Below are 24,236 nucleotides of genomic sequence, written 5' to 3' on the forward strand. Positions count from 1 at the left end.
TTCGTGGTGCAGTATTTATGATATAAAATTTATTTAAAAATAGCTATTCAGGGTACAGTTTAACATGAACTCGTACCATATGTTAAAACTCTGTGGACTGGGTACCACACGGCATGGGTTTTTAAAACCAAAGGCATAAACTGCTCACACTGTACCGGGACCTTGGTAACACTCAGAACGCTGCAGAGCTGGCTTGCAGGGAAGCGTGCGAAGGAAGACCACGTACAGGATAACAGTGACCAGAGTAGAAGGAGCGTCGTGGCCTACGATCACTACAAAAAATATTTGTACATACCATTCAAATTCATATGTTCATAGTTATTTACCAACTGTAATATAAAAGGTTTCCTTATCACGTCACTGCATCCCGCTGCTAATGTGGAGCCAGTTTTTTATTTTTCATTACACATGGGACTTCCATTTTTTTGTGTCCAGTCAGGCCACATACCGGGGAATGGGGTATATAAGCCCCTAGGTTTAGCAGTAATCCACCTTGAAAAAGGCCTCCATTGAGGTCAAAACATGTTGGAGGAGTAATTGAATAGGGAGAAAGGACGTTTTATGCAACATTAATGAATAAACGGGTTCCATTATACTTCCATCTGCTGTCATATCATCTGATACTCATATTTTCTTGATCATATTGCACCATGGGGAGGTTCTTTCTTTTCCATCTATATTTCGTATGACACTTTGAGGATTTAAAGAAACCCAGATGCATTTGATCTCCTGCAGTTCTGAGTAAGCCAGTGTGAGCATCGCTTTTATTCATGCATTTTCCATATTTATATGGCGATTGATATCTGTAGCTGTGTTTCATACTTAAAAGATACCTTTATGCTCTTTATCATACTCTAATTTGTGTAAGCACACGTAAGCAATAGTACATTTTTTGCACACTGTTTCTCACAATTTGGAAAAAGGTGTCATTTTATTTTCCATCTTTGGCACATACATCACCCTAACATGTCGACCTCTGACTTTTTCTATCCCTACTACCACCTTACCCATTTTTGATCCATGTTTTGTTTGTTTTTCATAGTTTCAGATGGTTACGGTTGGCATCTGCATAAGAGGATCTGGGGACTGTCCAAAACCCATCTAGGACACGTTTTTTCTGAGTATTATATGGATCATTTGTGAGAATTTGTTGTCAATTTGATACAAGCTGAACACCAAGCTACGGTAGTGTCTGATCGCACTATCCGGTGCATTTTCAGCAACAGTAAGCTCCATGGAGACCATCCATGAGAACTCTACTATGCCTCCTTTTGCAAACATGCTCCACAACTCTGCCCCCAATGCCTGCAGCATGTCAGTCAGACTGAGGCTAAATCAGGCATAGCCAAACTGTGGCCCTCCAGATGTTGTGAAATTACATGTCCCAGCATGCCTTGCCATAGTTTTAGCATTTGTAGTTTCACAGCAGCAAGAGGGCCATAGTTTGGACATGCGCGGCTAAATCAACACTGCAACCAATGCCGCAGCACCATCATTGTACATGCACACTGCAGCTCTAGGGAATGAGTAGAAAAAAAATAAAATAAAGCAAATAAATAAAATAAATGATGGATGCAAGTTACTTTTTACACTTTCATATTATTTCAGAGAAAAAAAAAATGCTATATTTTCATTGAAGGGTACTAACAAATATGTCCATGATTGTACACACACTAGGCGAAGGATGAGCCACCCGGCAGGTCTGATGAAATATCTACAGCAACCTCTGCAGCAGGGGTTGTTAGCTTGAAGACTGTCCCTACAAACAGCACAATGCAGCGATGTATACCAAGTGCGTGGATAACCGCAAGGTTCCCAGAGATCTATCCATGAAAATCCCCATAGAAAGTATGAGCTTCTCTTGACTGATAGCTCAACGGAGCTCTGCCAATTAGAAGAGCTTTAGCATGTGGTGATCCATGATTGGCTACTTTGTCTCCCAGTGAAAGAAGTCACCCATAGTTGCAGAAGTCGGGGGGGTTCTCTTCAGTATGTAACTAGAGTATGGACTAGGTGAGTATTTTTTTTCTTCCCATAGGTACCCCTACACTTTCTACTGGACTTGAGGACTGAAGACCGACGTGGGATGGTGTATGTATGTAATACATATATATTTTTTATTTTCACGGTGCGTGTGTGTGGTGTGTGTGTCCTGCCATTATGTAATACAGGTTGAGTATCCCTTATCCAAAATGCTCGGGACCAGGAGAATTTTGGATAACGGATTATTCCGTATTTCGGAATATTTTAATATTTCAATGATGTATTTTGAAGTATCTTGCATTTATGCTGTATAAACACATAATATACACACAAATATATTTTATTACCACATAAAATACACACAAATATATTTTAATTGTTCAAAAAAAAAGGTTTCAAAACGTGAAACAAAATTTGTGTACTATCTCAGCACTGAATTTGAATGCCAAGCAATCATTTTCTTGTACATATATAGTGCCAGTTACATATCATGTCCTCAGTAGTGCTGTTACAAATGTCCCCAGTGAGTTTTTAGCAAAAAAAAAATAAAAAATGTCACTTTCTGGAATGTCCGTATTTCGGAATAATTCGGATAACGGATATTCGGATACGGGATACTCGACCTGTATTTGTTTTAGAGGTACTACTAGCAGCCCCTTTAATGCCCTGTACAAGTATCATGCAGGTACTTGTGGTTCTCCAGCATTCCGGGACGGCTTACTGGGACTTGTAGTTCCACTGCCAGGGATAGCCTTGGGCAGTAATTTTCCCCTGTGGAATTACCTTACTGACTAGGTGAACCCAGTGCTGGAATCTAAATTACAGGAAGCCTATGTCTTTTACCACCCAAATTTTTATAACCAGGACTGGCAACAAGAGCTCGGTGCTGGTTCTTTAAATACAGGGGAACCCTTCATAAATTTCCCCCTGTATTTTTAGAACCAGGACTGTCTCAAAGAGCCCAAGTAGTTAACAAAATTAAAAAATAAATATATATTAAACAGATTTTTTTAAAGTAATTTCACACAAAAAGCACTGCACGGATCTCTTCTGATACATGCATGCTTCTATAAACTCAGCAGCAAAAGCAGTTCTATTTACGAAGTGCATTTTGAGCTAAATTCACGACAGAGAAGTCCGGTGTTGTAGTGGTGCCTATGAAATGAGTTTGACCTATGGTCTATTGATTCATACATGGGTGTTCTGCCGGGATTTTAATGCAATACCAAATGAACATGAATTATAGTAAATGTGTCCGTTTGAGAAGGGAGCGTCAACCAACTTTATTCAGAAAAAGATTAACATTTTTGGTTTTGGATAAAAAATAAATAAATAAAACAATCCTGGTATAAATAAATAAAAAAACACACAGAAGTAAGCTTTTTAGACAGTTGGTTGACAATAATCTAAAAAAAAAAAAAAAAGACACTAAACAAGCAAGCGTGACATACATCTTTCTTTTGATTCCACAGTTGTTCGAATGAGGTCATGTCTAATTAAAATGTTCTTTCAAGCAGTTGCCAATGCAACATTTTCCAATACTGTAAATATTATTCACATTAGAGTAACATCAAAGTCAACACAAGTCATCTCTTGTAAACACCATTTGTCCCCCCAAATTTCAGAAAATGTCTTGCACATGTCCCTGGGTACCCTAATCGAGCAGAAGTCCCTTAGCCCAAGACCATTTTGCAAACAGAACACACATCATAAAATTTACAGTTGCAGATGAAGCTCATGTCCTAAAAGAAAGTAGCTCTCATTCCACTGCATGCCAAGCCCGAGTTGTCCTTAAGCTATTAAACATCAGAGTGCATGTACCTTGTATCGCCTTTCAGAACACAGCATGGGACCCCATTCTTATGAACTGACGGTCTACCAAATTCTAGCACTTATATGGGAAGGAAAAAACAATGAATAAAGAAACCACTTTGAAGATTTATAGATTTATCTGCTGGAGAGTTCAAATGTCTCTATGTGGAACTCATTGTCCAAACTGGGTTCTATCTCAGTCAATATAATTTATAAATAGTTACATTACACTTATAAGCCAGTCAAACACATGACATAAGTATACATATATAGTGTATAAATATATGCACTATATATGTGTATACATATATATACACAAATAGTCCATACCAATCATATAGGGAGCCAGCTGAAACAGAACTAGAGCATAATACAAAATATATTGATCATATAAATAGCAAGATGTGGAAGGTACACAGTAAACTAAGACACTCTGAGGTGTCTTAGTTTTGCATGTATTCCTAAGTGGAAAATGGCAGGCAGCTGACTTCCAGTGAGGTCAGCTGCCTGCCCACTTCACTGGGTTATTAACATTGGAACACCCAGTATTTTTATGGGAACGCCCATAAAACGCTGGGCGTTCCCATGGGTGGGACTACCCGCTGCACCACAACCCCCACCCGCAGTGGTGGGTGCGAGCGCAAATGAAAAACATCAGAATAACCCCCTATGTGTATTGTAAAGTATGAACAAGTTAACTGTATAAAAAAAAAAATATATATGAAAACTGTCAATCTTTTCAAGTGTCGATCATTGACCAATGTCAACCTTCTGACTGTAGACCTAACAAAGGAATCTTTGAAGAAGCATTTTAGCCTACTAATGCACTATATATATATATATATATATATATATATATATATATATATATATATATATATATATATATATATATATATATATATATATATATATATATATATATATATATATATATATATTGTTTAATAAGCATATGTCCTGCGAGAGGGGCTATTTGGCGGGACTGGAGCCTAGGTAAGAAAAATAAAATCATTTGTAGGAGCAGATTTTTGTTTGTTTATCAAGACCTTCTTATACCCCTTTCAGACCGCACTTATTACCGGATAAAATGCATTTTTTTTTACCGTTTCAAAACAATAATATGTCCAGTGTGAAAGGTCCGTTTTGAATTTACCGGTTCAAGAAAACGGTAATTCAAAACGGTTTAAAAGCACCCGTTTCAGTGTCCCTGTGTAATGTGATGGGACAAAACAGCATTGAAATGGTAATACCAAGTGTCATAACTATGGAGGGGGCAGGGGATGCAACTGCTATGGAGCCCAAACCTTTGGGGGGCCTGAGGCCTCGCCAGGCAAGCCCCTGCACCCTTTAGGTTTTTTTTATTAATTAGTACCTCCACAGAACCACCATCCTGTCCCGTTCCTCCTTTCTTCCCATGCCCACGCTGCCTGAGCCTCTTCTCTCACCCCTCCGTCAGTGGCTATGGTTTGGCTCATCCAGCCTCTGCTCTCCCCTTATACTCTCTGATGCTGCCAAGGCTCAACATCCCTAGCCGGTGCGAAAAATGGAACTGCTGCTTTGCTGGTGCTGGCATCACAGAGACCTGGGGCTAGCTAGCAGCACTGATGAGCCAGAGACCCGTGTCACAGAGGAGACTCGGGCCACGCTGATGAGACCTGGCAGCGGCACTGCTGAGAGGACCCAAGCCGGACTGATGTGCAGATCCAGCACAGTTGAGAGGACTCGAGCCACACTGATGTGGAGATCCGATGCCACTGAGGTCTTGGCGCCATAGTGGAGAGACCCAGCGCAGGTAACAAGTGCAGTTGGTACTGCAAAGGGGGGGGGGGGGGAGGAGGCACAGTTTAACCTGTAATGGGTGGGTGGGGTGGGTTAGGAGAGACTAAAACTAATTATTTACTCAATCCTTTCAGACTCCTTCTACCCCCCACCCACACACACACACACACACACACATACCTCCCTTCTCTCTCCTCTCCTTTTTTCCTTTGTCTTGCACGCTCTCCCTCCCCAGCCCTCTCTTTCGTATATAGTCTCTCTTTAATCTTGGGGGCGCTTCCAAGATTTTGCTATGGGGCCCGAACAGTGCTAGTTATGCCCTTTGTAATACCCCTTTCAGACCGCACTTAAATCGGGGAATATACCGTTTAAGATATGCGGTGTGAAAGGGGTTAAGGCTGTCTGACCCATTTTTTTAAATGTTTTAAATTACTGGGTCAATGCCGTTTTTTGCGGTGTGAAAGAAGTGTTGAGTGAAAGATTTATATTCATGCATAAACCCAACATTAAAGCCAATGTAGCAGGACCCTCTCCTCCATAAAAGCAAGTATTCAAATGACACATTTAACACAAGTCAACCAACAGAACAGTTACAGTGTTCCTGTATACCAGTAAGTTACAGTCCTGCCTCAAATTAGCTGCAATGGTATCAGACTCCGCATCGGTCTGTAGAACAGATGTTTCCACATTCTGGCTTGTACAATTCTACGGCACATCAACACAAAATAAATGGCAGTAGGTACAGACAATGGGGGTTATTTAGACCTGATCGCCATTGTGGTAATTCGCAAGCTGATAGATTACATACGTACGGGTTGTAAATTGCATGCATGAAGCCAAAGCAGTGACAAGAAACAGTGATGACTTTTTTCACAATTCCCTTGCAATTTGACTGTCAGGAAGCCATCGTTTGGGGCTGGTCACCAGTCGTTTTCTGGGAGTGTCACAAAAGACGCAGTTGTGCCCAGACATTTTCATGGAATACAGTTACACAATATCTTAGTAATGCAATAATAATAGTACTAATACTACTACTAATAGTAATAATAATAAATAAAAAAACACTGTATATATGATTATTTAATATTCTACTTCTATTTTAAGCCCCTTTTCATGCCTTACCACCATGCACTCTCTTTGATAAGTGAATGGATGAGTATAAACCCTGAAGTCAGGTCATGTTACAGACCTGACACAGAAGCCTCTGGAGCACTCAGCAGCAGTTACACCACTGCACTTTGGTCTCATTCCAAAATGTTCCAGGTCTTATCCTGTACGTTTTTGATTTGGATTCCAATAGTTCAGTGTAAGAGATAGGAAAGAAAAAATTAATAAGCAAAGCTGTTGTGCGAGACTGGCATTATGCCCTGCAAGACAGTTGGTGCTCCAGATTCAGGCCCCAAGGCTAAAAGTAATTAACAAAAATAACTAGAGAACACTGGACATACAGCAGAGCTGGACCTCTGTCTTCTGGACCCATGGTGTGTATGGGCCTTTAAGACTGTCAATGTATACCTTAAGGCAGGGGTTCCCAATCTTTCTCTAATCATGGCACCCTAGAGCAGGCATGTCCAAAGTCCAGCCTGGGGGCCAATTGCGGCCCGTGATGTCACTTCAAGCGGCCTGCAGCCTCCAGCCAGAAGCGGGCGGCTGGAGGCTGACTTGGGCCGCACAGCACAGGACTCTAGAGATGGGACCCCGGCGAGCGTGCCTTTACCTTGCTGGCTTGCTGGCTGCAAGCTAGCAAGGTAAAGGCACCTCAAGCTGCTTCCTCTGTATAATAACAACAACAACAACAACAACAACAATACACCACAGGCGGCTTCCTCTGTATAACAACAACAACAATACACCACAGGCTACTCTGATTGATGGAGCACAATGATCCTCTGGAATTCACACGAGATGCTCTTAAAGCAACACTTTTCACCAAAAAACAAATGGCATAAATAAAAGCATACACTTTAGAAAAGATGTATTAAGTCTGGATATAAAGGGGGAAATTTACTAAAGGAAATTTGTAAAAAATAGGTGTATTTGTATCCAGAAATACACTTATTTTTGACATTTACTATCCCGAAATTACAGCAATTTGTATTCGTATTGATAGCACATCAATACGAATACGAATTGCCGTATTTTCGGGATAGTAAATGTAAAAAATAAGTATTTCTGGATACAAATACACCTATTTTTTTTACAAATTTTCTTTAGTAAATTTCCCCCAAAGTGTCTGTTATCACTGGCCAATCAACTTCTGACTGTCAAGTTGCAGACTGCGTTTAAAAAAATGTTAGGAGCTGATTGGCCAGTGATAAAGTACCAGCCTTTTTATCACTTAAACTTAAGGGGCTTAATACATCTGCCCCTTTATACCAAACGTATGGCTTATGTCAGTCAGTGATTAATTACACAGATTCTCTAGCCAATTTGAACCAGCTGAAATGCAGACTTAAAGTGAGTCACAGAACGTGTGTAATTCATGAGTGTCCGGGTTTCAAAGGATAATATGGTACGCCTTTATATGAAGCAAAGGGAGGATGCTTTATTTTAGGGAAAGCGTTCCATTCCAACGTATTTGGGGAGTATAACTACCAGCTGACCTCTCCATCACATACTCCTTCAATGTCCCCAGGATATACAGTACTCAGCTACTCCAACCTGCCTTCCTTGTTTTGTTTGGCTCAGTGGTAGAATTTTGATAAAGTTCTAAGAACCATCAGGAAGAGGAAGAGGTTGTAATAGCAGCAGCAGAGCAAACACCATGAACACAAGCGTTATCAGCTGTTGTAAAAGCACTCGGGACGGAGGAGCAATACTTAATTTTAGGTAATGTATACCCTTTACTTGCAGCCTAGTTTTGCAGGAGCAAAGACTGCAATATAGTATAATCTTAACAATAGATTAAAAGTAGATATTCAATTGTTGTTCATCCTGGCTGAGAGGTCAGCTGGTACGTCACTGTCAGTACATGACATCCAAAAAGGAGAAATTCCACGGTTGTTCCATTCAGGGAGAGGGGTTTGAGGACACATATTACAGCTGACTGCCCCATGAGGTAGGAGCTGAACTGTGGCCATGGAATAATAGATCACCACTCATTGCTATTTGACAAATGCCTTAGACAAAAAAATGTGTGTTTCTATTGGTTACTCCTACTCAGAGGCGACACTGGTGTTACTCTCCGGGGGGAGGGGGATACAACAAAATGCTAGCTCCTCTGCACTGGATGGGAGCCGGGTGCTGAACTGTTGCATTATCCTGCAAAACTGTCTCCCGTCATCAAGACAAAATCAGCAGTGTAGCCAGAGTCTCTGAGGGCAGCCCAGTGTCTCCTGGGCTGCCGACAGAGTTATGTAATTGAAGGGGGTGTCTTCCTGCGAGGTCATGTCACCATTGTGACGCACACTGGGAAACTTCAAAGGGTGTGCAGGGCTATTGTCACCAACCCAAGTGCTACATCCAAGAGCCATTCTGTAAAGTTCTAAATCTGTACTCCAGGAATTTCCAGTGAGACAAGGTTGTGGGGACCAATATTTTTTTATATAAAGCACAAAGGTGCTTTCCCTGAACTGACGACGGGGCCCCCGAGCTCAGAAACGTTTTCTACCATGCACCGAAACATGTCATACTGAATACTATTGATTCTTTGGAGTCAGTGCCGCCGAATTTCCCTGGTATATTACTGCGTTTGCACTGCGGAGGGCACCGCACTTGTTGTCTTGTGACTGAAAATTGGAGAGTGCCGGTTATTTACACGTGACATATATATATATATATATATTTATTTTTTCACACACACACACCATACTTAAACTTAAAAGCCGGTTTTAAGGCTGCCTTAAAACCGGCTTTTGCCCTGACAGTCATACATCTGGAGAATAAAGGACGCCAGCTACCATCTATAGCGGGTAGAGCCCACCGTCATCTGGGCTCCCCGCCCCACCGTCTCCAAAAACATCAAGGAGGGTGAGCATACCTTAAGGAAAGTCTCTGCGCTACCTGACCATACATCACCTGGCGTTACAAGCGCTAAAACCAGGCATATCGCATCGAGCTTCCATCCTAACAAACTGCTTCAAATATTTCTGGCTTACTAAAATCCTGCTCCATTCTGTCAATTAACCCAATCATTCCTGCTATTAACTATCCGGCTGATACTAATATAAGCTAATTGTGCTGCTATGCTTATCTGCGGACTTCATTACCTCACTGGTGTTGCTGGCTATTTTTAACCCATTCTCTACTTTTTGAGACCTCATTGGTATATGAGTAACCCTCTACTTTTGAATATATGGTATTTGCCCATGCATTATATATTGTCTATACTTATTTTTAATATATGCATATTTGTGTATTTTATATAATAATTTCTTTTTTTCATATATAAAATTTGTTATATCATTCTGTGCCCTGGTGTCCTTCTGTTCAGTGTGAAATCGCAGGTAAACTCTAGATCAGTTTCTGGCAGCGCAGGTGCATAAAACCTTTTCTTATGTTATGAACATGTCACACATACAACTCACCTTTCCGTTAGTTTTAAGCAATTTATATGTAAACCGGAGCATTAAAAATGAACCTTCAATAAATGCTGTAGAAACCCTCTAGTACTGCAAAGACCCATATACATCTGAAGGTGTTATGTGGTATCTGGGACCAATACTTATTTTCAGAATGTCTTCTCATAGCGTTTCATGGTGCCATATTTTCAACAGGCAAGTGCGTACACACACACACACACACACACACACACAAAATGTAATTCATAACAGGGCCGTCTTAACATTAGCCCGAGCCCCTGGGCAAAATAATTCACTGGGCCCCTCTCTCTCTCCCCATTGTAGGCACCTTTGTAGTAGACAAGGGTCATGAATTCTCTTGAACCCCTGGACAAACCATATAGTGCAATCACACTAGGCGTTTCACTAAAGATATTGACAGTGGCCATATCTAGTAGTACGTTGTGATTGATATCTTCATATTTATATATTAGTACCAGTTATTTATATAGCGCAAACATATTCCACAGTGCTTTAGAGAATATTTGGTCATTCACATCCGCCCCTGCCGCAGTGGAGCTTACAATCTCCCTACCACATGTACATACCTTTCTATGTAAAACTTTTACATCAATTTGTACTATAGGAGCTCTTCTGTGGGTTAGGAACAAACTATATGGTTTGTCCAGGAGTTCAAGTGAATTCATGATCAACATTGGATCAGCTGCAATAATGTGTACCCAGATTTACTCTTTACCAGATTTCTTGCATCCAGCAGATCAACATAAAAAATGGAGGGGCCGATTAAGCATAATAAGGCGATAAAGTGGCACCAGCCAATCAGCTTATAACAGTCATGTTACAGGCTGGGTTCTAAAAAATGACAGTTTGGAGCAGTCTGTCTACTGCATTATCACCGGACACTTTATTACTTCACCAGAGAGCTCCACACAGGGCAGGTTTTTTTTGGAGAGTGCACCCTAATAAACACCCCCTGCCCCCCACTGTGTCTCCAGAGGTCGGGCAGTGCTGCGGTGTACGATATCAGCCCCTGCCTCCGGCAACCAGGCTGTGTGCGAAGTGATGTTAGCAAGTTCACACCGCACACAGCCAGGAGGAAGGAGCCAGGGCCGGGCAGCGGCTGATGCTGAGCTCATCGCTAGCTCAGTTCACCCCAGCGGGGTTGCCCAGAGCCAAGGAGGGGGAGACAGTGGCAATCCCAGGAATTTTTATACATACATACATACATACATACATACACACACACAGAATCTGCTTACTAGCGCTGGAAGCCAGCCTCGTAATCATCCACTATTTCCACCTGCTGTGAACTATGTGCAAGTAATACGGCAATGTTCATGTCTTCATATATTCACAATTGTGCTAACATTCCCTTATTCCATTTGGCCTATGCTAGGATGCCCCATCCCACCTACCCAGGAAGAAATCTGCATGGGCACAAACGTCAATGCACCTTGTATAAGTCTGTGAATGCTCTGTAGCCAAGCAATGCGTGTAATATCAAAATAACTGGTGAGAACGGTCTTGCAAGATATTATTAATAGTAGTTAAACAAAACAATACTCTGAGGAGTCGTCAATGTTCTTAATTCAGAGCTAAAATATTAATGCCAAATGAATAAAACAGATGGTAAAAAAAAATTACAAATACCAGGGAAAAGGCCACTTATCCCATATCCTAAAATATCTTAATAAAAATGTCAGTACAGTACAGTATTTAAATATAAATATACGGTTCTGATTAAAAAGGTATCTGGGTTTTAGGTCGGCCACTATTGGAATCTTTTAATCTTCCAATATGTGGAGTATACCAATTGTCCTGAGCAACAAAAAAGAAAAAGGAAAAAAAGATTAAACAGCTTTCATTACTCTAACAAACAGTGTATGTGCAGATACCAAATGTTGAACTTCTGTGTGCTAACCTTTCAATGAACCAGGTAATATTAACCATAGCTAGTCCAAAGAAACGGTTTTACAGGCAGGATATTCTAAGAACGTTTAATGAATGGAGAATGAATGTATGTAAAGCACATGTCCCTTTCAGATGGAGTCCTGTACAGATTTGTATAGCACATTAGGGCGCAGCAATAATCTCTACATTGCATGTATTTTCATGCCACCTTTCGCCCAGTCTTTGTGCATGTTCTCCTGAGAACACATCAATGTTCACAGACACATATAAAGAGGAAGCTACAGGAACAAAAAGTCAGCAATTGCTGTATGCAGCTCAATAATATTAAATAGATGAATCAAAACAACCAACCAGGAGGAAAAAATAAATAAATCAACTTTAAAATTCATATCTTAAAAGAGATTGTCGTACTCTGAAGATTAGACTTCTGGAGGTGGTTATAGTTACAGCATTAAAATCTGCTGCTCTAGTACATACCGTTTTCTTAGATGGACAATGAAAATGCAGAACAGGTTGCGACCCTACAGTGTAGTAAAGTAGGCACAGCTGTGACCCCTCCCACTTTACTCCACATGGAAATTTCAGAACATTGCTAGAAATTGCCAGTGAGAGCAGGGACTTGGAGACTGCTATCAGACAAGACACAACCCTGTCCCCTGAGACACAAGAGAACACTTTAGATGACTTGCAAAATAACGATATAGTCTATGCACACTGTGCAAACTTGTAAAAGACCTACAGTAGGGAGTATTCAATGTTGTCTGGATTTTTCGGGAAGCTATTCAATGCGGATGGTTTCAGACATATTTTCTGCCAATACAGGTTAGACTTTAAACAAAACCGCATTCACGGAAGATATAGGGGGGTATTCAATCCCCGCCGCTATTTCCGACAGGGAAAATTGCGGCAGGCGCCTATTCAATGCTGTCATTTCCTACAGCATTGAAGAGGCATCTTGACAGAAGGAACCCAACTTTAAAATGAGTCGGGTCCAATTTGTCGCAAACGTGGATTGTAGAAATCATTGCTGGATCTCGACATTCAACTGCAGTTTTCACCGACACGCCCACATTTTGCTGCTGGACGTGTGGCACATTGAATACCGTCTGCCAATAAACTGTCGAGCGGACCGAAAACGGGGAAGGGTTCCAACTGTCGGAATGTTCTGATAGTTGGAACCTGGGATTGAATACCCCAGTCAAAAATGGAGTTTTCAGAAAAAATGTGGATCGATGAGTAATTCGCAGATCCTTGAGTAAAGCTGTGTACACACGGGGGCGATAGGGGCTGAAATCGCTGGAAATATGGTTCACTGGTGGCCATATTGCTAGTGATTGGAGTGTGCCCCGGCGACCAGCTGATTACCTCTGCGGCTCCCCCGGCAGAGGTTCCCTTTCATCAGTGACCATCTCTGGTCGCGGGCCTGCTTCACAATGCAAAAAAGGTGGGAGGTACGCACTTTAAAATAATAAAGAAACATTGAAATAAAATGCCCAAACCATGATGTGATAGACTAGGACAAAAGCAGTATCACCTACATCTTTGCGAACAACTCATCCAAACTCTCATCCTTATTTCAGCTTTAGGCAAAGGTCATCTTATATTTACATTTGTGCAAAAAAAGATTACTAGCCAATGGCTCATATCATATTACTCTTCATATTACTCTTCCCAAATCTTTAGAGAAATCTTGAAACAATTATATTGCTTTAATTTTCCCTATATTAAGTATTATGGATTAACTTGCATTTCCCCCAATTAGAATTTGCATTCTCCCCTGCAGCAAGAACAACATGAAAACCAACTATCATTTCTTAATATTTATATATGCATTTTACACAAAATTACAAGTAGTTCTAATGAATATTTATTGCTGGGCAGGTAAGGATTAGGATTTTTTTTATCCATCTAGGTGTTCCCATGCCTCCAATCATCTGTACTAATACTATATAAAATACCTTTCCCTCCCTCAACACTGTCTCAAACCTTGAGTGAACCTAGGAAAATTTCAAAGTGAAGGTTTGACTTTACAGCATATAAAACACAATATAAAATGATAGTTTAAAACAAACAACCACCTCTTAAGGTGCCCATACACGGTACAATATTTCGGTGCATTGCGAATTAAATTGCATCACGTGATTTGCGTGTGTTTCGATCCGAAGCTAATTCACAGAGCACAGGCTATGTGCTGTGTGATGGGATGCCCGTGGGAGCACCTTCGTACCGTGTATGGGCACCTTTACTGTATGACCAACTTGCTCACTCTCTGCGGGTTGCACACAATTTGGGATAGTCCCCGCTACTCTAAAAGAGAGACAATCCTCCTGTATTCTGCCCACTTCCTAGCCAAGTGGGCAGATTGCAGAGATCATTACAGTAATGTAGGGTACACACCAGGACGACCCGCTCACGGTGACGCGGGGGGGCACGACCCGCTCACGATGTGCACCGTGAGCGGGTCCGATCCGATGGCGACCCGCACCCGGCTGTATGGTCGTCATTGAGATCCTACCTGCAGCAGGTAGGATCTCAATAACGACCGACCCGCGGGACCGCGCATCGGATCGGTATCGGTCCACACCAGGTCAGAAAAGGGCCCAATCAGCACACAATCTACATCCAATTGATCGGAATTGGATCTAGATTGTGGGGATCGGGCCCTAGTCGTCCTGGTGTGTACCCAGCATGACTCTGCATGCCCTAAGGAGGGGGCAGGGCTTACTGAGGTGTTTATATGTTAAGGGTGTCATTGTAGCCCCACCCATATGCAAATGTTGGCCAATTGTGGCATATTCCTCCACTGGTGTTGGGGCTTAATTGTGGTACTCGCCTGGTCCCACCCCCATCAATGCCCACGTGATTCCCCTCTACAGGCATCTCCTAGAGAAGAAGAATAAAAAGTGGGTAAGTATGTGGTTTAATCACATACCCCCTCAGTACAATGCTGAATATGGCAATAATTCTTCTGACTTTAAAAGTCTTCTTAATACAGCATAAATTAACCCAAAAACCACAATCAGTCAATGAGTAGTGGTCAACAAATCCCTCTGGATGAGTGCTACATATGCAGAAATACTTGAATGGATCAAAATGCATAACAAATCTAGACCACATACAAACAATAAAACACTATTGGCAGTGTACTAAAAGTAGGAGGTATGCAAATGTTCAAAAAGGGTCTTTGATGTACCAACTATTTACTGTCAGTTATTTATATGGTGCACACATATGCTGCAGTGCATTATACAATATTTGGTCAATAGCTCTTACAATCTATATACCAAAGCACATGCAGAGGCAAGTTCATACCAGGGGACATCGGGGTTGGTGCCTTTCTTTCCTGGCATTCACTACCAACACACGACTCTGAAAAACTCACATACAGACCCTACTCCACATTCACTGCCAACACTCCAACCGCACCAGACACACACTTACTCCGTTTCTTCTTCACTGACAACTCTATACTATTCCATTGACTACCAATTCCCAAGTACAAAAATACTACCTGTTGCTGATCAGTGTTCTATTTCATGCTCCCAAAGCAAGGCAGCAGGTACCACGTGTGTGTGTGTGTGTGTGTGTGTGTGTGTGTGTGTGTGTGTGTGTGTGTGTGGGGTGGGAGCCAACACAGGAGGAAGGGGCCATACACTCAAGCCTTTCCATGAGTGTTGGGTGTGGTTTTACTGCTGGAGACCTGTGACCAAACTCTGGTGGGGTCCTGGCAGAGCAAAGGCCACAACACAATCCCCTGGGTACCCTACTTATTACTGCTCAGGTGTGCATAATGAAGAACCAGGAGAATTGGAGGTCAGGGTGCCTCTTCAGATCTGGAGACCGAAGTCGACCGATTCCATGGTCCACTTTATTTCTGCACCTGATCTCACTCATACAGACACTATGGGTGAGATTAAATGGGCTGAGAGATTAAGAAAAAGAGAGATTTGGTGAGAAATCTCCAGTTTTTTTAAAGCAGCAATCATTTACACTGCAAAATCAAACTGGTTTAGCAGTGTAAATGATTGCCGCTTTAAAAAAACTGGAGATTTCTCACCAAATCTCTCACTTTCTGAATCTCTCATCCTATTAAATCTCACCCTATAGGTACATTTTTGTCAGGAGCCAATTAACCTAACATTATATTTTTGAATTGTTGGATACCTTCGTACCTAGGTCAAGTATGGGGAGAATACTAACTTCACATCGAGTCATCTCACAACTGCAGTGCTGTGATGCAGTTATGCAAACTAATTAGCTGCCATTTTTACATTTAAGAAAAAAAAAAAGAGAGAGAGAGTGAAGAGAGAAAATAGATGGAATGTTGAAGAGGAGCAAGAGAGAGGAGGGGGAAGAGAGACAGGATAGTGGGGGTTTGAAGGGAGAGCAGAGGTTTTAAAGGGTTGTGATTGGCATTACTTTATCCCTTAAGGTGGCACTGAGTACCTTGCTCTGTCCCCCCTACCCCCTCCAGTGCAAGAGGCCTCTGGAAGTGGTAGGCCTCGTTCTCACCAGTGTCGGCAGTGACAAGTCTCCCACTTACCAGCACCAGGTATTCCACTTACTATAAACAAAAATAACAAAACATTAAAAACAAAAAAAAAAAAGTGGTGCAGGGCATTGCCTGCAGCCCCCCAAGCAGCCAGGCCAAATATCAGTTGCATCCCCTGCAGCCTCTATAGTTACTGGGTCTATGTAAAAAGGACCCAACGGAGATTGAGTGGAAAAAGAATTGTTAGTGTCTCTGTCAGAAGTTCCCCTTCCTCTTGGAGACTTCTGCATCCTATGCGAACATTGCTATTGTAGACACACAGCGACAGTAAATATATGGTGGTAGTTTAAAATCCGCTACATCATTAATTGGCATCAAAGCCCCAAGGAGACAATGGTAGGGTTAATACTTACCAACATATTTAGGATTGCATTTAGATAGAGTTTCAGATTTTAAATGTTTTACGCTTGACATATGGGTGCAATCAGCACTTGCGAGTCTGGGGGGCATCTATGGAGCATATGGGAGTAGACAGTGAAGGCACAAACACAAGCAATATGTTATACATCCACAGTAGCCATAGCTATTTCTGGGTTTTAATAGTCACTAGTAAAAGTATGATTTTTTAATGCCTGAAGGTATCTGGTTTTGAGCCGCAAATACATTTTTTATGCATACTCTTAATGCCCTGAATCTCGGGAGGCTCTCCTGGACTACATGAAGAGCAGGCAAGTCTGCCAGAATAGAAGGTTGGACATTAATCATTGATGGTTCTACGACTGATTGTAGAGAGCCATCACTGAGGATATAGTCAACACTGAAAATTCCCAGGTCTCCAACCCTGCATTTCACCTGTGTTTGAGATCCGGGTATGCAGACACGAGTTGACCCATTCACATGGCAAAAAAAATCTGTGTTAAAAGGTAAATTAACGGGTAGAACTGCTTCACTCGGGAATTTGCCCATCACTACAGTCCGCCGGGCAAAAGCCGGGTATTTCACACTGCCAGTGTGAACACGGCATTACAGTAGAAGATTGCTCAGAATGGGGATGACACATCTGAGTAGTGATTTCAAAGAACTTTTAGTAGAAGTTGTGTATTTTTGGCATGGGATATCTGCCAGTCATCATATAGTATTAGAAAATAGACCAGCGGTTCTCAAACTGTGGGTCCCAACCACCTCAGCATGGGGTCACAACTCCATGTTGCTGACCATCAGGCTAATGTGTCTGTGGAGGGCGGGCAGGGGATTACTCATGAACTAAACACCCACTGCTTCCCTCTTCCATCACCCTATCACCATTTTCCATCCCCCCATTACCCACTGACTCCCTATCACAATAGCAGTCACTTCACAGACCACACATGTGGCTCCCATTCAGTAGTAACTTGCTGGGGTCCTGTAATAATTTTTATTGCCTGACGGGGTCCCAAAGCAAATTTTTGAAAACCCCTGAAATAGACCAAACAAACACCCCCTCCACCAACACACACACAGATATATACACCATGAAGTGTCTAATGGCAGCTTCAGAAGTACATCCCATATCATACTACAAGCCTCTCCCACTGCTAACATTTTAAGTGGATGTTGGGAGTTTTAATTTGTCTATCTACTGCCTCACAGAATAGAGGTCATGGGTTCGAGTCTCACCACAGAAACCCCGGGCTTGCATGGGTTTCCTCTGGGTACTCCCGTTTTCTCCCACAATCCAAAAATATACTGGTAGGTTAATTGGCTCTGAACAAAATAAACCCTAGTGTAAGTGTGTGTGCAAGTACATGTGGTAGGGAATATAGATTGTAAGCTCCACTGGAGCAGGGACTGATGTAAATGTTCATGTTATATAAATAACTGGTAATAAATAAAATAAATGAAGCAGAAGAACTCATCCACAAAAGTCAACAAAATTTGCCATATGTTCTAAGCATTAAGATGAAAAAAATAAGTTGTGTTTCAATGAATCCATTGCCATGACACCCTTCAAGGATATGGAATACCAAAAATATTTTCTCTCCTCTTTTAACTTATGGCATGGCTGAAACTCATATCTGCTAGATATTTAACAACATCTGATTGTACTTTAGCTCAGCAGTAAGGGAACAGGAGGACAGAGAAAGAAATATGCAGAAGGTAAACGGGAGCCTCATATTTTGCTCTGTCACTCAAAATGCTTATTGCATTCCTGGTCAGAAACATTATATCAATACTTCAAGTTGTGAAACTATAAGAATTAACCATCAACTCCGAACCCCTCCACCAATAGACAATAGCCGGACACTAAGATAATCAACGGGGGGGCAAGCTCTTCTATCTCCAAATATACCACAGACATTATAAAAGGAAGCATATTCTTTACATTACCAGGCCACAGCAATAAATAATAAAATTAATAATGTCACTTACATACTGTAACCCTTTTCTCACACTATTACTCAATGTGCTTTACATTACTATTTTAATAACACAATGCAAAGTATTAATAGACTTCAGAAAACAGAGCTAAACATTTGGGTTGAATGCCAGCAGATTGAGGTCATTCATGATCAGGCTAAACAAAAAGAACACCTTCGGAGAACACAGGATTTGTTTTTTTTTAAATACAAATGTAGCTAAATGGAATGGCAGGTCCATGGTCCCTGGGTCTAGTGGCATTGCTAGTGATTACAACATTTATGCATGCACAGTTCATTTGGATCAGGATATCTTTCGCATTAGGACAAACCAAGTTTTCACATCAATCCTGTCTGTACAGATTACGGTTAAATACGTTCATATTTACAGAAAGCAGAGGCTAAAGTATTAAGAAACTCACAACCTTACACAATTAATTATTATTTTTAAAGGATATTTTAGTAGAGGCAAGTCCACAAGGGGAACAAGAACTTAGGAAATATTGGAATACGTGCTCTGTAATATACAGATTGGCACATAAATTGTAAATGTAAAGAGGACTATACAAGATTACGGCTCTAGCACAGCCAGGAACACCAACTCCAGCTTTCAGTACAGAGAAGACTTAAATAAGTGTACATCTCAGTATCATTACACAGGCCCAGTTATCAGAAGCCAGAGCAGTTCTGGATACATACTAGGCCTGCCTAAGATTATCAATATATATTTTAAGATGAGGCAAAACGTGTACCTTTACTTACTCAGGCGTATTGATCCAGATGATGTCTAGGTGACAGTAGTACACGCACTCTTTGTCTTTGTACGTGTAACATGTACAGCGCCTCTCCCTCCTGTGCGCACCCCCAGAATCTGGCTCCAGGTGAAAGCTGGGACTAATCTGCTCATATCCAGGAATTGGGGTTCCTTGAGGTCCAGGAGAAGCTGACCCAGGGGGTAGAGACACCCCTGACCGTAGAAAGAGGGCGGCAGACTCCTCTGCTCGGAACGCTTTTCTTCCTTCTTCCTTAACGGAAATGTTCTCCTTACCCCCTGGGAGCTGGGGCAGAAGAGTGAGAACAAACCCTAGAATTAGGAGAGGCGGAGGTTATTGCATTGGCACCCTGGGCACAGTAACCAGCAAACATTACGGTCAGAATAAGTATAAATATTGTGCCAGAAGCATTCAGTGTGAGTCTGCATGGCAAGGCTTGGTGGACTCTTCTATTTATCAGTGGGAGCCATGCCCACAGCCCTGCCAGTACTACAGAGGGCACATTTCTAGTTATGCATATTAAACAGGCCCACAGTCCACTATGGTGCTTCATGGTTTATGCTGATTTATAATATGAAAAAGTGTTGCAACTTTGCCTGGCTGGCATGAGTGCATACGGCTTAACACCACACACTGCCAAAGGCATGGAGAGCCTATATACATATCTGCCGAAATCTTTGCTCCCCAACATCTGTGTCTCGGGATTCCTAAAGGATGCACTACCCAATAGAAGAGAAATATACTGTATACCAGACAAAGTAAAATATTCTTGGACTGCAATTGGGAATATAAAACTCACAGGTTGTTAACGTCTGGTTTGACTAACAATTAACTGAAACATTTCCATTTATTCCCAGGATTTCGTAAGTTGACATAAAAGTAACATAAAAACAAGGCATGAACAGCAGTGTAATAGATAGCAATACTGCCTAGCACTGAGATCTTGGGTTTGATTCCCACCACAACCATGTGTGGTGTATATTCTCCCAGGTTTCCTCCCACACATGAGACCAGATTTATCAAGCTTCAAAAAGTGATAAAATGGAGAGTGATCAACAACCAGCTCCTACCTGTGATTTTCAAACCCAGACTGTAATATGGCAGCTACGAGCTGATTTGCTGGTTGTTGCTCACTCTCCATTTTATTACTTTTTGAAGCTTGATACATCTGGCCCTTCAAAAGCTATACTGGTAGTTTAATTGGCTCATGACAGAGATAAAAACAAAAATCCCCCAAACCCTAGTGTATGTATATGTAATAGGATAATTAGATTGCAAGCTCCACTGGGTCATGGGCTTATGTGAATATGTATGAACTATACAAATTACCAGTAATAAATGAAGTACAAATATAAAGCTATATCGTAAAATGAAAAAAAAAAAAAATTACCTGGGACTATGAAGGTGAATTCCCATGAAAACAGAATTTTTTTATATACAAGAATATATATATATATATATATATATATATATATATATTCTTGTAATAAAAAAACATATAGATCTATATACACACACACACACACACACTTGTGATGAGCAAAATTTCTCTGGTTGATGGTTGCCTCATACTCCAAAACCTTCAAGACATTATCCATCAGGACATGACAGGGTCCCCAAACACTGTTAACAGATATTCTTAAGATAAGACCCTTACCTTTTCAGACCTGAAAATTTGCGGTAGGGTTAAATCTAACTATATAAACAAGCAAGAGTAATGTTTAATATATTTCTACCCAATGTTCTGAACTTTTATCAACGTAATAATATTCCATAACTTAATTAACCCATTTCTCAATGACTAACATAATAAATGGGACTGCACTATTTGCGAATATATTCCATTACAAAATATTTCCCACCCACCTTATTTAACACCAGCACTGAGAAAGTATAATATTGTAATGTGTTTAGTGGTTCTAACAGATATCATTTTTTTTTTCTCAAGTTCAGAACACGGGACCACTGGGTTGGTGTAATTAAACTGCCTTTAAAACATTCAAATTTTTACCCTCATAGACCCACTTTGCTTGCAACGGGTTACTATTCCAGGTAGTTTTACTGTAGGTGTTTTAAGGCAGTGTAGTTATGCTAGCCCAAGGGGGTCCAATGTTCTGAACTTGAGCACTCTATACATACATACATACATACACTTTTACATACACTTTTAAATCCAATGTACTCAGTCAGGAAACCGCAAAAAAACATATAAGTAAAAAAAAGATCAAGACAGATAAATAACTAGATAGATAGATAGATAGATAGATAGATAGATAGATAGATACAAACATTCAACACATCTAGGTTAGTAATTTTAGCCTCCTAGAAGCAGTAATTATAAGAAATAAAATCCCTGAACTCCAATAACACATGTATACTTCCTGCTATTAAAAAATTATTCCCCTCCCCATTTATTTTCTTCCTATTTATTTTCTACATAACTCAGCAGCACAAGTTACCTGTCACACATGCTCTAGTGAAATAAGACACATGTGCAGTGCCTATAGTAGGACATGACACGCTACCTTACATAACACTAGGACACATGCAGGGCTGCATAGGAGACATGACACCGATCATACTGAAGGATGCTGGTGCAATAATATGTAACCTGAAACACGTGCCTACAGAGACTTCAGTTGGATGCTGGCAGGGTGTGCTGGAACCTCTAGTTCTCCCACAACTATAATGCTCCAACAGTATCTCCGCCATGCCCGGGAGAGGAATACTGGGCATCAATTACCTGTATTAGACGTGAGCAGAAGTCCCAATAGGATGAGTATTCTCTGATCCATGAACCCAGGTGTGCAGCATACACAGTGTGACCCCACGGCTGCTCTCCTGCTAGTCAGATGTCAGTGCTGGGCCTGCCCTGTCCTGGGATGACCATTCCTGCCCGGCTGCCTGTGGAGAGCGGTAACAGGACACGATCTCCGGAGTACGCGACTTGTCAGAGTCTACATGGAGCATACAGTATATTGTGCTGCCGCCGTGTATGGGAGCAGCGCACAGAGAGCCGATATAAAGCTGGGGAGCAGGCGCCTCCCACCGGTCATCGGCATCACTACCGGCCCTACTCATGCTGCTGCTAATCCTTCCTCACCTCTCTGCTCCATTATTACATATAGGGTTTTAGCGGACAAAACACTTCTTTAAGCATCTGTGGGGCTGTTATCTAGCCCTTGTGCTCATATAAATATAAATAGTATTGTGTATGTGGCAGACCTCTTATTTTAATTAGTAAACGCATTCCAGACTCTTATGTAAATCGCAAATAAAAAAATGTGGCACAGTTTCAACAAGTCTGTCATAATAAGAATCATCGTGTTTTCCATGGACACGCACGGGGATAATCCCCATTCATCTTACCATTTACAATTGGATTCCTAGGCTTTTTGAATGATTTATAACAGTTTGACAGGATATTGAAAAACTTAGTAAATGCACGCCACAGCCGAGAGACAGCCCAGAATCATTCATAAACGCTTTTCTTTAAAAATAAGTATCAGTTTCATAGAAAAATAAATACAATTCCTGGAAATGGTCACATAACACATTTCAGAGATAAATTCAGTTATTGAATAATAAAACACTTTAAATAAATCAGACAGCTGCTTCCATTGTGGGAGCTGTACTAGATGCCTATTTATCAATAATAAAAAGACATTAACATTCCTTATCACTGCATATTTCAGCTATTTGCTAATGCCATCTCTTTAATGCTCTTTATTAAGGGGCAAATACTTGTGCAATGACTATAGTTGGTCATACAACAGCAATCTGCAAATGATATCATTAACCAATATCATTCATTGTGTATGCACTATATAATTTGCGGGTTCTGTCAGTATACCGACATTGAAATCCCAGTCGCCGGAACTCTGACAGGATGTGGGGCGGGGAGTTAAAAATAAGCCCCTTGCGGGCTAGGTGGCTCGCTTCGCTTGCGACTGTTGGCAGTTGAACAGTCGAGATTTCTGCGTCAATATACTGACTGTCAGGATACAGACTGTCGGTGAGTCATCCAATACCCATCATTTGCTCAGCGGCACTGCTGATCTAGCTAATTATATCGGCGTGCCACTGATTGGCTAGTGTGTGTACGGGGCTTATACAGAGGAGGGGGCAGATATGGGAGTAGGGTGGCCAATCGCGGGATCCCGGGATTTGGCCCCTAAAACACTGGGATTTCAATCCCAGGATTGGAGTTTCCAATCCCGGGATTAGACTGCGCATGCACAGTCTAATGCCGGGCAGCGTCTGAGCTAGTGCTCAGACGCTGCCCGGCTTCTCCCATCCCGGGCAGTGTGGCTCTGCGCAGCGTGACGACGTCAGAGGTCACGCTGCGCAGGCAACACAACAGCCTGACAGTCTGACTCCTGTGCGCAGTGCAAACTGCGCTGACCTCCCGCCGCCTCCGAGACCGCCCACCCACCGAGGCTGACCCCCTTACCATCGCCCGAGGTCCACCTGACCAGGCTGCATTATCCCACCTACACGCCCAGGCTGCATCCACCTGGCCGCACCTCACCTGTAAGTAAATATGCGGGCGGCCGGGGCGGGTTTT

General features: G+C 41.6%; 1 protein-coding gene across 2 annotated transcripts in view; it reads right to left on the reverse strand.

The window, feature by feature from the left end:
* The window catches only part of EDN3 (endothelin 3), a 92,864-nt gene that overhangs the window by 65,639 nt on the left and 2,989 nt on the right, over window positions 1-24,236 (reverse strand). Inside the window, exons 1-2 of one of the 2 annotated variants that reach the window (XM_083146842.1) lie at window positions 22,413-22,685; window positions 19,659-19,980 (exon numbers count right to left, since the gene is read on the reverse strand). In XM_083146842.1, the coding sequence (XP_083002968.1) occupies window positions 19,659-19,980; window positions 22,413-22,464 (374 nt within the window). In that variant the 5' untranslated portion in view covers window positions 22,465-22,685. Of the gene's footprint in view, window positions 1-19,658; window positions 19,981-22,412; window positions 22,686-24,236 lie in introns of those variants that run through there. The other variant, XM_083146843.1, reaches the window with a different exon arrangement.

The sequence above is a fragment of the Crinia signifera genome, chromosome 6, assembly GCF_055691185.1.
Source record: "Crinia signifera chromosome 6, ASM5569118v1, whole genome shotgun sequence".
Lineage (NCBI taxonomy): Eukaryota > Metazoa > Chordata > Amphibia > Anura > Myobatrachidae > Crinia > Crinia signifera.